This window comes from Pseudopipra pipra, chromosome Z (genome assembly GCF_036250125.1).
Source record: "Pseudopipra pipra isolate bDixPip1 chromosome Z, bDixPip1.hap1, whole genome shotgun sequence".
NCBI lineage: Eukaryota > Metazoa > Chordata > Aves > Passeriformes > Pipridae > Pseudopipra > Pseudopipra pipra.
Genome location: NC_087581.1, coordinates 8,193,063 through 8,206,431, shown reverse-complemented (window position 1 = coordinate 8,206,431; position 13,369 = coordinate 8,193,063). Strand labels below are relative to the sequence as shown.

Here is a 13,369-nt window from a genome sequence, read left to right as displayed (position 1 = left end):
AAGAAAGCTGATTAAATCTGCTTTCTATTTAGCTTGACTTTGCATAGTTTAGTTCCTTTCTTGGTAAGGAAGTGTAAATTACAAGTGCCTGGTATGGTAATTGACTCATTAAGATTGACGTAGTGTTGTCCACTTATATTGCACTTAATTTTGTTCTTCATCTTCCCATTGACTCCAAGCTTTGGGGCAAGCTGGTGATGCTTCTGCAAATTAGAGTGTAAATTTGCTATATGGTTGATTTACAATTCCTCTGTATTATCACATTTCACACACAGAAGAGCTATTAAATTACTTCATTCTTACAGATATCTTGGGGGGGGGAACGATATCATTCACAGGCCCTTTTGAACACAGAAATGTCACTGACTTGACTCAAAGCTTCTGAGTATTCTGCAACAGATATATGGAAAGAGCCTTGAATACATCCCTAGTTATTCATAATTGATGCTGGCTTTGATTCAGAAATTATCTGCACTTAGCACTAATATAAAGCTCAGAAGCAGCAGCAGTTGGTTATGCTGCTCATTGAGAACTGGCCACTGAAAAGCATGAATAATTCAGATCTGTCAACTGAGAGCATATTGATTTTGCTAGGTAATATTTTATTTTGTTCTTACAACCAGAAGCAAAATGAATGATTGTTTTTTGAATGCCCTGCTGCAGTCAATCCTAGGCTTTCTGTGACAGTCCTTTAAAGTTTTCAAAAAATAATTATACGGATTTGTATCTGGAAGGACTCTTTGTCCTTCTGCCTTGCTTCTCTTCCTTCTTGTTTTATTGTTGTACTGACTATAATTGCTCTTTTAACTTTGTTCCTTCCTTTAGCATAATTTCTTTTTGTTAGGGAAATTTAGAAAGGTTTTGGCACTTTGTATTTTTTGTGTCGTTTTCTGGATAATTGTGTCCATCTACTACAAGGGAAAGTGAAATTTTAAAAGAGCACAAATAGTCTAATGAGTCTCTTAGGTTAAGTGTACAATCTTACAAAAGTATGCCAGCAATGAAAGAAAGAATTTAATTTTATAGTTTGGGTATTTTGCAATTCACAGTGAGTGTGTGATGTAGCAACTTCTTATTTGCAGTGTGCTCTCTAAGCTTTGTAGTGTCACTGCAAGGAAGTCCACATACAAAGGTCTGAAAGAAACATTGTGAGGGATCCAGCCTAACTTAATTTCAGCCTTGTACCAAATTTTAAGGCTATAATGAGCCATTCATCATCTTGGGAGGACAAGATCTCTTTCTGAGAGACTGTATTTTTATTTACAATTTGCTTGGATTTTGTCCCCGTTATTTTGCAGGTGATTTTGAAGGGGGGGAAAGAACGTAGCACAGGAGCCACTGGAGTCAACTCGGATTCCTCTCGATCTCATGCCATCATCCAAATTCAGATTAAAGATGCAGCCAACAGGACATTTGGAAGGTAAGACAAGAAGTGCAAGTGCTCAGTGCTGATGTCAAGCCCAGGCACATCCAAGAGACAAAGAGGAGGTGTTAGTGGGCAGGTGTGAGTTAAATCAGAAGAAAGGGTTCAAAGGGACTTTGGGAGGTTTCAAAGTCCTTTCTCTGTTCCCAGGGAGAACATTTTAGGCACATCTGTTAGAGCTTTGACAAAACTGTTTGCACAGATTTCCAGTGAAGGAGTTTGGCAATCAAGTCCATCTTCTCATCTTCAGTGTTTAATCTGGCTGAAGGTAGATGTCTGCAGTGGACAGGTCCACATGTGAGCTCGCCACCTTTGAAGTCAGTGGAAAGAAATAGCTGTTTCTGGGATCCAATTCATGCCATTCTTCAGAGCCACCTAAATTAGGTCAGATGCATTTGCCTCTCAAAGCATTTCTATCCTGTAATTGACTACAAAGGGAGTCTGGGATGACTAACCCTGGTGGAGATGATTCCATTACAGATGTTTGCCTTTGGTCAGAAGAATCCTACCTCGTACCTCAGCTAAACCTCCCTGATAATTTGAGAGTGTGACTCTGATGCTATCTCCAGCAGACAGAAAGAGCATTTGGCTTCCTCTTCTAGCATCCACTTTATGTATTCGAAAAATAATTGTGCCTCTTCTCGGTCATCTTTTCTCCAGACTAAACAACCCCAAGAAATAGATCTGAGGAAAAAGGTCTAGGTATCTTTATTACTGAAGAGTGTCAAAAAAACATGCTGACACACCCTTCCAGCAACTACCATGTAGTCTTTCTTCCCAGGATCAGATTTTGAACACAAGGCAAAATGGAAGAGCCACAAACAGTGGAGAGAGGAAAAGACAGAACAGGCAGGCTTACAAAATAAAAGTATAGGGGTTATGGAGGTGTGGCATCTGGGCTATTTTTTTGTGTGTCTGTGAAAGAGAGGTGGAGCTGGAGAGAGGAAAGGGTGCCCAGATATTCCTATAAAAGAAGTCAAAGCTGTTGGAGAAAAACAAGAAGGGCAAAGACAAAGATACAGTGCAACAGCCGTTACAGCAGCTGGCACCCAGAGCTAGAGAATGTGAAATGGAATAATGGAGTTTTGTAGAGGAAGGACAAGGATCACTGAAAGCTCAGTGTATTTACTGCACTGGAAATTTCGGTTCTTATTGTTCTGAATTCCCATTTGACAGGGGAATGACAGTTGTCTGTTTTACCTGGAAGGAGAAATCAAGAAACTTACAATTTCTTTTAACTGTGTTCTTAGGAAACTACAATCACAGTGATTATCTGGAGAGATGAGTGTGTTGCACTTTAAACAGCTTGTCCATTAAACTGTGGAGCACTGTCATCACACGTAATTACACTTTCTATTACGACTGTGTTAGTGTTAAGATGCTCTGACACTGTTCCTGCTGCTGTGCTTCTTTTGGTGCCTCAGATATTTCCAGTGGATGTTTTTCATTGTTCAATAGTAGTAATTTCTAATCGTTCTCCTGATGCCATGTGTTGCAGCTCTCTGGTTTAATAAAGAAAAAGGAAAAAGAGGGGAAAAAAAGGCTCTAAGATAAATGCAACTTTTTTTTTTTCCTAGGATATCATTCATTGACTTGGCTGGCAGTGAAAGAGCAGCTGATGCCAGAGACTCAGATCGACAAACAAAAATGGAAGGAGCAGAAATAAACCAAAGTCTTTTAGCAGTAAGCTACTGTCATATCTGGGGGAGGCTTTATATTTAATTACTAGCATGTGTTTTAGGATAAAAATGACCCACATCATAATATTTGAATGTATTCCATGGAGGAGGAAAAATAACCAAGGTATTGTGTCCAGTTTAATTTGTATCGTGACCGAAAGACAATTTAAGAAGGAAGAAATTTTGTGATGAAAATCAAATATTTTTTAGCCATTCTTACAGTCAGCCAGGTAAACATAGCATGGAGAATGCTAGGTATAGTATAAGTGTCCCGTATTTTTTAGAGAAAGTGTTGTCCCTTCTACATCCAAAGACTACTGGCTTAGAATTGCTGTATTTTTTTCATAAAAACACATCTGTTCCTGCCGGTTATTTTCACCGCTTGAACTCAGGCTTCTCTTTCAAATCAGGAATAAAGGATTTAAATACTCAAGAGCACAGAAACTAGCAATTCATGCGTGGGGAGAAAGGAACAGGAAGAAATGCAGTCTTAATGCAAACTGTTCTTTTGTAAGTGCCCACAGTTAGGTAAAGGGGGACAAAGGAGCAGAAAAATGCCATCTGAGATAAAGCAGAAGTGCCTGTAAGGGTAAATTGTGCAGAAGGCTTTGCACCTCCTTTAATGCCAAGGAACAAAGCTCACTGATGACTGTGGTCTTTTCTAAGCAAGGCTGAAAGTGATACACAACAGTGCAGAAGTCAGTGCACACAACTGCACCCCTTAGTGAGCTGTAAACGGGAGGTGCCTTGCTCTGTTTTGAGAATGTAAATGTTCTTTTTCACAGAAGCTTTTCCTGCAGTGGAGTATTAGCATTTGTACTGGGAGGTAGCCTGTGAAGTGAATGTGTTTCTGTACTTTGTGCTTTCTGGAGTACTTGCTGGTGAATAACTGAATGGCACAGGGAGTTGGGACCTGAATAGAAAGAAGTCTGATCCTAAAGGTCTTCTCCAACCTAAACAACTCTGTGATTCGTGAGAAATGAGGCATAGTGTAAGCTCATGAAACTGTTTTAAAAGAAACTTTAAAATCAGAGTGTGTACCTTTTGGCATTGTGTGGAACTGAGAAAATACCTAGGCAGTCTACAAGTAGTGATTGAATTAACTGTAAAAGGTAATATAAGAGGTATTAAAGGTCCACATGACCTGCAGCCTGTAAAACCAACTCTGCCCTCAGTAATAATAACTTTGTCTTCAGGCATTTAAACACATGAGGTTTGAAGTTTGCTGCTTGTTTAAATATTCCTGTTAATTTCAAGTGTAAGACTTTCAGATGCTGCAACAAGGAGAAGCAGGATAAAAAAAAAAATAATTGTTTGATCTCCTGCGTGTTACAGGTGCAATTTTTAATAAAATGCTGTAAAAGTGAGAAATAAGTGTAATTTTAAGTAGGAGTCTGTAGAATGTAGTAAGGCTGTAAATGCTTCATGCTAGTATCACCATGACAGTACTGTAATCTGCTTATTTTTCCTTCAATATTTCCTCTAAAGGGCTTGTCTCGTGGCTATACTTTCCATTTCTGGCAGTTTTAGAGAGCATCCAGGCTTGATATGGAGTGTGATGCTATTGTGCTTATTCCAGTGAAGTACACATCTTTGAGTTTGAACATGACATCTTTTTACAAGGCTGATAATAAATCACAGAATCACAGAACTGCCAGGATTGGAAGGGACCTCTGGAGATCATCCAGTCCAACCCCCCTGCCAAGGCAGGATCAGCTAGAGCAGGTGACACAGAAACACACCCAGGTGGGTTTGGGATGTCTTCAGACAAATCTGTGCTCTGTGCTGCCTGAAGGAGCTGGAGCTGCCTGTTCCTGCCTGTGGCAGCTGCAAAGTGACCTTGGCACAGGACATAGTAGGAGTCAAAGGTGACACAGGGCACTGTTAGGTTTGGTTTGATGCAGTTCAGTTCATGACTGATTTGTTGTTCCCTTCTGAATGTTTTCTCTTTTGGCAGCTGAAGGAATGCATTCGGGCACTGGATCAGGAGCATGCACACACTCCTTTCCGGCAAAGCAAATTGACTCAGGTAAAATGAGCAGCAAGGCAAGAGCAGAGGTTTCCCTGTAAAGGGCAAAAATAAACAAAAAAAAGCAAATAAATAAATAAGTGGCATAGTTCAGTAACTGCTATTAAACCCCTTAGGAAAAGAAGAAAAGCATAACTTTTGCAAACTTTAATTCTAAAAGTAATCGCAGAATTAAGGCCAACTACCAGTTTCTCCCAGCCAGTGCTGGGGACTGGCATGGTTAAAATAACAAACAAACAAACAAAAAAGCTAAAACAAAACAAAACCCCAGAAACTACCTTCCAGACTCATTCAGAGTTACGATCCATCTGCAACCAATCCTGCATCTTCTGTGCAGTATCAGTCCTGGGAGCTTGCACCAACATTTCTTCAGTTGTAACATCTGCTTTATTCCCCAAAACATATGGGCACCCTTGTGGCACCTGCTGCAAGGGTTTGTTCAGAGCCCTGATTAACACTCATATTCATTTTAAACTGTAAACAAATAACGATAGGACAAATTGAGACAAAAGAACTACATTTAACAAAAAAGAAAAAAAAGGAGCCAGTAACTAGTGTTAAATTTCTTCTGTACACATTGCTAATTTACAGGACAAACAAGGGGCATGAACTGCTAAGAATCCAGGTTTTTTTCCTTTGAATTCTAGGTGCTAAAGGATTCTTTCATTGGCAATTCCAAGACATGTATGATAGCCAATGTATCACCCAGCCACTTAGCTACAGAGCATACCCTGAACACTCTACGATATGCTGACAGGTAGGTGGTGAAAGACAGTCTTGCCAGGATGAAAAACAGAAAGGAAAAACTAAGGTATGATATTTGTGGTTACATTTTATTTTGGCTGTTTTGAAAAGATTGATTTAGGCAAGAAGTGCAACTTACACAATGCTAATAAAATGTTTACCTATTCCAACCCTTATAATAGATCTTAAAATTTCCCATGTATTGTAAGTACTTCCAGTGATGAAGATATCACTGTGTGCCCCTGTAATCAGGATTTGGTTTAGCTTTGTATTACAATTCTACTTAGAATGTGTGCAAGTCCTTCACCTTCCCTCCTACATAGGAGGAGGTAAATTACAGGCTGTGCAATACTGGTGTTAGAAGGACAAGAGATACCTGAAGGGCAAAAGGGGCAAAGGGAACAGCTGAAGGTCAGGCTGATAGGGAACAGGGTGATACCAGTTAATCAGCTCTTTACAGTTTCACTGGGGATCAGTTGATCCAGGAGCAGTGTAGCCCTGTGAACATCACCAGAGCTAAGGAGCCCCACTGCAACTACTCCAAAAGTCCTGCTTAGTGCTCTGTGGGACTCTGATGTGCTGTGTAGAGTACCAGCTCCTTCTGCTGCATGATAACATGAGGAAATGACACTGCCTTGCACTGAAACTGGGGCCATTTCAACTCACTTGGCCTGTCATGCATCATTCAAGGAAGCACTTGCTATAGGCCTTTCCAGAAGTTCAGGCATTTTGGCAGAGGGATTTTGATACCTGTATCAAAACAAGATCCTGTTACAAAACAAACCATGATGCTGAATTCAGTATTTAGTCTCAATACGTGAAAGCATTAGTTTGTTCTAAAGATGCTGTTATTTATCTGAAAGCATGACACCTTCTAAATCCAGCCTGTTTCACAGGGTCAAAGAACTGAAGAAAGGGATTAAATGTTCTACCCCTGTCACAAATAGGCGTCGCAGAGCTGGAAACGTATCTCCAAAACGTGTCCAGAGCACTCCCTCTTTGCCACCTGGGGAAAAGAGCTCTCCAAAGAAAGTGAAGCTAGGCCTACAGCATCCCTCAAGTGCTACAAAAACAAAGGTATATCCTGCAGCACTCCAGCCACCTGGTGTCCCTCTTACCTCTACCCCAAGGGCAGTCAGCAGAGGACATGCCTACAAAGGAAATACCAGCACACCGTGCTTCCAGCTCGTGAGCCCAATTAAGGGAGTACTACGAATAGCACATCCCCTGAAGAAGAAAACTGATGATCTATCCCCCCTCTCTGAACAGAACCCCTCTGTGAAGGATTTCATCCTCAAAAGTGCTGCCACAGATGAAACAAGAGAGAGTGGCCAGAGAGACAAGTATATGCAAGACAGATCACCTGTCCAGTGCCTGAAAGTCCAGACAGTGCAACCTGTTCAGAAACAGCTTGTTTCTAGAGATGATATTTCCTTTGGAGAGGGAAATCTGCCCTCTGACAGCAGAAATACTTTTGCTAAACAATATATTGAACCCTGGACGTATCTGCCTCCATTTCAGAAGGAAAGGGAGGAGCATTTACGTCTTTATCATCAGCTGTTTCAGCAGCCACCTATTCTACAACAAAAATTGAACTATCAACCTCTTGAGAGGTTTTTAATGCAGTACAAGCCCGAGGAGATTCAAGTAAAACAGGAGCTGAGCCTTACTCCCACAGAAATGCAGAACAAAGAGGGGATGCCACTGGAAGATCTGGATGACAGCGATTTCAGTGAAGATTCTTTCTCACCTGTCTGTAGTCAAAAGAGCGTGAAAAGGGGAAACACCAACAAATGCAGTCAACATTCCTTTTTCCTTCATGAAAGAGAAGAAGGAACTGAAGAAGAGCAAAAAGGCCAAAAGCGACAGGATTTATTTTTTAAATATGCAATACCCATGCAAGAGCATGAACTAGATGACAGCTGGGATTGTATCGAGGGCAGCCCAAAGGCAGAGGAATCCATTAAAAATGCAGGCTGCAGCAGAACTCCAGCAGACTGGAACTATGACTTAGCTATTGAGTCCCCTTCAAGCAATACTGCAGAAAAGCCTTACTGCCTGCAGGAAGATCCTGCTTGTAGCTGGAAACACAGCAAGGATTTCCTAGCTGATCACGAAGAGTACAAAACCAAACACAGATGTCTTGTTTACTCCAGTGAAGCCACCTTAACTCCAGAAAAGGATACTGCAAACCCATATGTATCTCCTGTGTTGAAACCAGGAACTCCAGAGTGCAAAGAGATTGATCTCCAGCATGAGGAGAGGGAAGAACCCACTTTGGACAAACAGGCTGCCCTCGCAGGAGATGTACAATGGAAAGCTCGTAAAAGTGAAGTTAACCACTGTGTCTCTTCCAGCTGCTCCTCAGAATTCACTTCCGAGCTAATAGCCCCTCTCCCGATGTCCCCTCTTGACTGTGAGGAAACAACTGATCCAGACAAAGTGTCTTGCAACCAAGAGAAGTCCCCTGGTGAGAAGCAGGCTGCAGGCAGTGCCATGCAGGGCTCCCAGAGCAGATGTGAGGAGGAGGGCTGGCAGTGCACGAGGAGCAGAGCGCTGACGGACAGCATGCTGGAGCTGGGGGAGCAGATCCGGCTGGTGGGAAGGCACCGCGCCCTGCTGTGCTTCCCGCGGGCCGGGCACAGGTGGCTCCCGCCCGCCTGCTGCCGTGCCAGGCCCTGCTGCTGCTGCCGCCTGGGCTCGGGGTCAGCACAGCAGGGAGGGGGCTTGTGTGTTGGGCCTGACCCCACAGAAACACCCACAGCTGGATCCCCGGGAGCCAGGGCAGAGGGAGAGGGTGGGGTGTCCCACAGTGACTCCACGTGCAGGGAACACACCGGTGGCAGACGGGGTGGTGCTGACCTTAAGGATGGTGCCGGTAGTTCAGGAAAATCCAACTCGAGTCAAGAACCTAGTGTTGAGCCCATGGCTGAGGAAACAAATGCTGAAACACCTGAAAAGAGCTGTTTTTCAGAGGCAACGTGCTCTCTCAGTGTGGGGCACACGGATCATGCAGCCCAGTCCCCCTCTCAGGAGAACAGCCTGCTGGTGCAGCCCAAGTCAGGAGTGAGGAATGAGGACCTCACCCATTCTGAAGACCCTGCTAAGTCATCATTCAGCAGTGAGGAAACAGCATTGCAAAAAAACCAGTTAATGCAGAGTGGTTTTACACAAGAGACTTCTGCTGCAGATGCAGGATGTGCAACCAAAGATGATAAACCAGTAGCAAATGCAAAGAGCCCCTCAGCCATGTCCATCAGCAGCTCTCCAAGTGCTACATCAGAGTTGGGGAAGTGGCAGAGGGAAACCCTAGAAAAGGCACAGTAAGTCTTGCTCATCATTGAAGTTTGTAATGAAGCTTAGAAAAGTGATACATTTGCCTTTATTTGTATGTCATAGTCATACGTGCTTTAAAAACCAAAGTGTAATCTTCTAATAAATAATTATTTTATAAGATTAATCACAATTTATAGTCAGTATCTTTTAAATATGTGATTGCTTGTTACTTAGTGATATTTTAAAATCTCACAGGAAGCCAATTTTTCTATTAGAGCTTCTAACATAATGCTAGAGGAACTAACATTATAGTACAAACTGCAGTTCTCAGTAATTAATTGGCTTCCTATAAGCTGTAAAATACCTAAAATACATCAAAACCTTCCATCAAGAGTCAGGTCATAGCTGTTCTATCCCTATGGAGAGAAAAGCAGCATGGCAGTCACTGAAGGTGTAGATATAAAACTTCCAAGTACTCTGAGCTGCCACTGTCAGCTCCCAGGGACTGGCCTGCATTCATGTGTCTGAAAATACATTGTTTATCAGTGAAACTTGCTCAGAGGAACCAACAGCAGCACTGCCTTCCTTCTCTGCCTGTTTTTCACCAAAATTACTTTCAGCCTCATGGTTGTAAGCCATTTCACCAATTACTCAGTTGTTTTGCTCCTTGATTTCGCTCTGTGCCCCTGTGCTGCCTGTGCTAATGAGGGGCTGTGGTCGGTCCTCTGTGAACAACCCTCAGTCATCCAGATGACCCTTAATCCCAAACCAGTGCATCCCTCTGCACTTCAAGGAGCCCTGGAGCTTCCAGAGTGCCAGGGACACAGGACAGCAAGGCTCCCTCTGGGGTATTCCCCCTTCTTGAAGGTTTATTGAGGCCAGCAGTAACTACAAGTAGTGCAGTGGGCTGTGTAACCAGAGGTGTATTTTTTGTTTATCAGACAGGCTGTAATTCGTGCCCATCAGGAGCAGCTGGATGAAATGGCATGCTTGTGCTTCAAGGAGGAGTGCTTGATAAATCAAATGTCAGCAATGGTAAGTGTTTCATATGATGATTTTGGTGCCTGTTGAACCTGCATAGACTAATCTCAGAGATTATTAATTTGAATTGGTGATGTGATGTTCCTCATCAGTTCCTCTTCTTGTTCTCCGGTGCCTGTGTCCTTGGAGAGTCCTTTCATTCTCAGTGCCTGTTGTGTCTCTGCCAGTCTCCAGAGTCCTTGAGGCAGCAGGAGGTGGATGGGCCAGCCTGAACTCTTTGTCTCTTATCAGAAAGCCTGCCCTTATTTTGTGTCAAGGGCACCAGACTGTGTCAGACAGGGTGTCTGTCCCTGGGATGTTTTTCTCCTTAAAGGCTGGAGCAAGTTGAGTCGATATCACAGAACACAGCACACCCCTAAAGCATGGCACTGGTGGCATTTGGCTCTTCCTTCTGGGAGCCCCATTGCCTCACACACTGCAGATGTGCCAACAGCCCTGGCCCCACTCACTCCAGTGCTCTGGCCACTGTGGCTTGTGCCCTCACAGGCTCTTGGCTTTTGTCAGTCGGGTGTTTCTTGGCTTGTCCTTGTCTCAGATGACAACTGGTGTATACTGGACCCAAAGACTGGCACCTGCATGGCCCCAGTGCAGTCCCAGTTCTCTGTTCCTCCTGCATCCCAGCAAATACATGTCACAGCCATGGGACAAGTCTCATCTTTCACCCAGACTGTGAACAATTCCCAGTGAGAACTGCCTTCCCAGTTCCCTCATGTTATCAGTAAAGCCAAGCTGCATTGCTGCATTGCATTACCAAACCATTTCAGTTCCTATCACAATTCAGATCTGAAGTACAGGGACTCTTCCCTCAGGGATTTTGGACTGGATCCACCATGTGGCTTACTCACTGTGATTTCCAGCTGCATGTGCTCTGTTACAGATAACATACAGAGGTTCACAAAGCAGCACAGGAACCATAAACTGTGTTAGTTTTGTGGCAGACAATGGAGTGATACAAAGCAATCTTTTACTTTTTTTTATTTTTAATTTTTTAAAAAATCTTTTGAAATTGTTCTTCCTAAGTCTGTTGGTCACTGGACACCAGTTCTGCCCCCCATTTATTTACCCCTTGCAGCAAGCAATTATTTTCTGGCTAGCAGAATTATGACAAGCTTGCCAGGTCTCCCAGCAGTGTTATTTTACAGCATGACAGTTTTTTGGGTAGTGAATTCAGCTTGGGATTCCTGTGTCAGCTTCTCCGCTTCCATTTTCAGATGGTTTCAACTTCTCCAGCTGTGAAACTTTGGCTGCAGGAGAGACTTATGCCAAGACCAGCCACACACTGAACACAAAGCCATATTTAAAGTGCTTAAGAAAAATATTCCACAGCAGCTGGGCTGGTCTTTATTACTGTCCCAATGTCCCTGTGAGACAGAGATACAGTGCAGGAAATAGCTGGAATACTGCCAAATCAGCTTTCAAGTGATTGATTTCCATGCATAGCAGCTGAATTCCCCAGCCCTGGGGATGTTGACACCTCCCAGCTTCTCAGCCACTGACCTGTGAACAGAGGCACCAGACTTCTCACAGCTGGAGAGCAGAGCAAATCCAAGTGCTCCCTTATTAATACAAGCCCTACTTAAAAATAACTGCCTCCATTTCAGTTTTAATCAGCTTCATATTGCTTTTTATCCGTGTGGCAGGTTGCTATGGAAGGTAGAGTTCCCCTCGGCCAAGGCTGTGTACAGTGCTGGGATTGCTCACGTCAGACCTGGCAGACCTGCAGCCAGGCAGGAGTTGGACTGGGCCTGTGACCTGATGAGAAATAAACCCCTCACACCTCTCAAGATTGGGCTGTTATGATCCATGGGTGGCCCAACACCCCATTTATTTTCATGATCCAACATTAGAGGTGTCAGGAACAGTGTTCAGTAGATTGTAAAACTGGGTGACCAGTCCCTGTACCAAATCTTTGAAAAGCTGACCAGTGTAGCAGAGTAACAACAGGTGTTTCATACATTTTTATTTTTAAACTATTGTATTTGCTGTAATTTCACCAACAGATAAAACTATCAGAGTCAGTGAACCTTGGTACTTAGAGACACTGACTGACCTTTGTCTGTGAGGGTCGGAACTTAAATAAGGAAATGTTCTTGTAATCTACTATACTGCAGAATGGAAAACAGGCTTTTATGCACTGCTGCAGTGCAAAAAATATGCTGATTTTCTCAACCCTGCTGCTGCTGTTTCCTAAACTTTCCTTTTGCCTTCTTCACCAGGATTTTCAGAATTTCATGGCCATGCTGGATGAAATCTTGGAACTGAAGTCACAGTGTATCCAAACAATGCGAGCCCAGGTCCAGCTCTGTTTAGCCTCTCCTGGCACTGACATGTCACTGCAACCACCTCCACCAGTTTAGACCTTCTTTGCTTCCACACACACAGGAGTGTGGAAAACACCAGCCAGCACTTTGCTGCACTTGGTGCTGCAGAGTGTGGGTGGTAGGGGATAGCTTTTGGTTTGATGTGTGTGATTAGTGTGTATTTTATATAAGGATGGAGAGAATTCTGAGTAAATGAGAGGTGACTAATTGGCAACACAGGCTTTGTATTTTCATTAATACCTGTAAGCCACCTTCTTAAAAGTAACAATTCAGCAGCCTTTAAATATCTCATCAAGCAGCAGGCAGTCCTGTTCATGTATCTCAGCAACTTCTCACGTGTTAAAGGCACTTCTGCATTGCCAAGAAAAGGGGGGGCGGAGGGGAAAACAACCTGAATAGAAATGCTCAAAAGCTTCCCAGAAAAGTGTTTGCAAACAGGAGCCAGGGGTTGTTACAGTGACATAACCAGACCTACTTAGTAATTGGAAGTCAAGGCAGGGCAAGAAGCACTGTCAGTTTCAGAAGAAGGAAGCCTATCATTGCCCTAGTTCGTGGGATGAACACTCCAGAGCTCCTCAAAGATGTGGTTTAAGTCATGGGTAATGAGCGGTTTAGCAGGGACTTTGTACCAGAGATTCATCTGTTGTGTTAATAAGCGTGTGGGTTTCATGCTGCTGCCCACAGCTGGAGGCCAACAGCTTCACCTGCTGCACACATCAGCCCCTTGCCCCGTGCCCGGCCCTGCAGTGCCCACTGGTCTCACAGAACTGATTTCTCACGTGAAAAGCAGGTCTGGCTGGAGGCACTGAGCTCCCAGGGGCTGCTGATTGCTGTTATGTGAAACTAGTATTTGAAT

At 43.5% G+C, this 13,369-nt stretch overlaps 1 protein-coding gene across 10 annotated transcripts in view; it reads left to right on the top strand.

Moving 5' to 3' along the window:
* KIF24 (kinesin family member 24) overlaps nucleotides 1–12,727 on the top strand; it is a 33,431-nt gene extending 20,704 nt beyond the window's left edge. For 9 of the 10 annotated variants that reach the window (XM_064641381.1, XM_064641385.1, XM_064641384.1 and 6 more), the window contains 7 exons: nucleotides 1,299–1,420; nucleotides 3,001–3,106; nucleotides 5,060–5,131; nucleotides 5,779–5,888; nucleotides 6,772–9,198; nucleotides 10,093–10,186; nucleotides 12,409–12,727. In XM_064641381.1, coding sequence (XP_064497451.1) covers nucleotides 1,299–1,420; nucleotides 3,001–3,106; nucleotides 5,060–5,131; nucleotides 5,779–5,888; nucleotides 6,772–9,198; nucleotides 10,093–10,186; nucleotides 12,409–12,549 — 3,072 coding nt within the window. In that variant the 3' untranslated portion in view covers nucleotides 12,550–12,727. The remainder of the gene's footprint in view (nucleotides 1–1,298; nucleotides 1,421–3,000; nucleotides 3,107–5,059; nucleotides 5,132–5,778; nucleotides 5,889–6,771; nucleotides 9,199–10,092; nucleotides 10,187–12,408) is intronic. The other variant, XM_064641386.1, reaches the window with a different exon arrangement.
* Nucleotides 12,728–13,369: the final 642 nt, after the last annotated feature.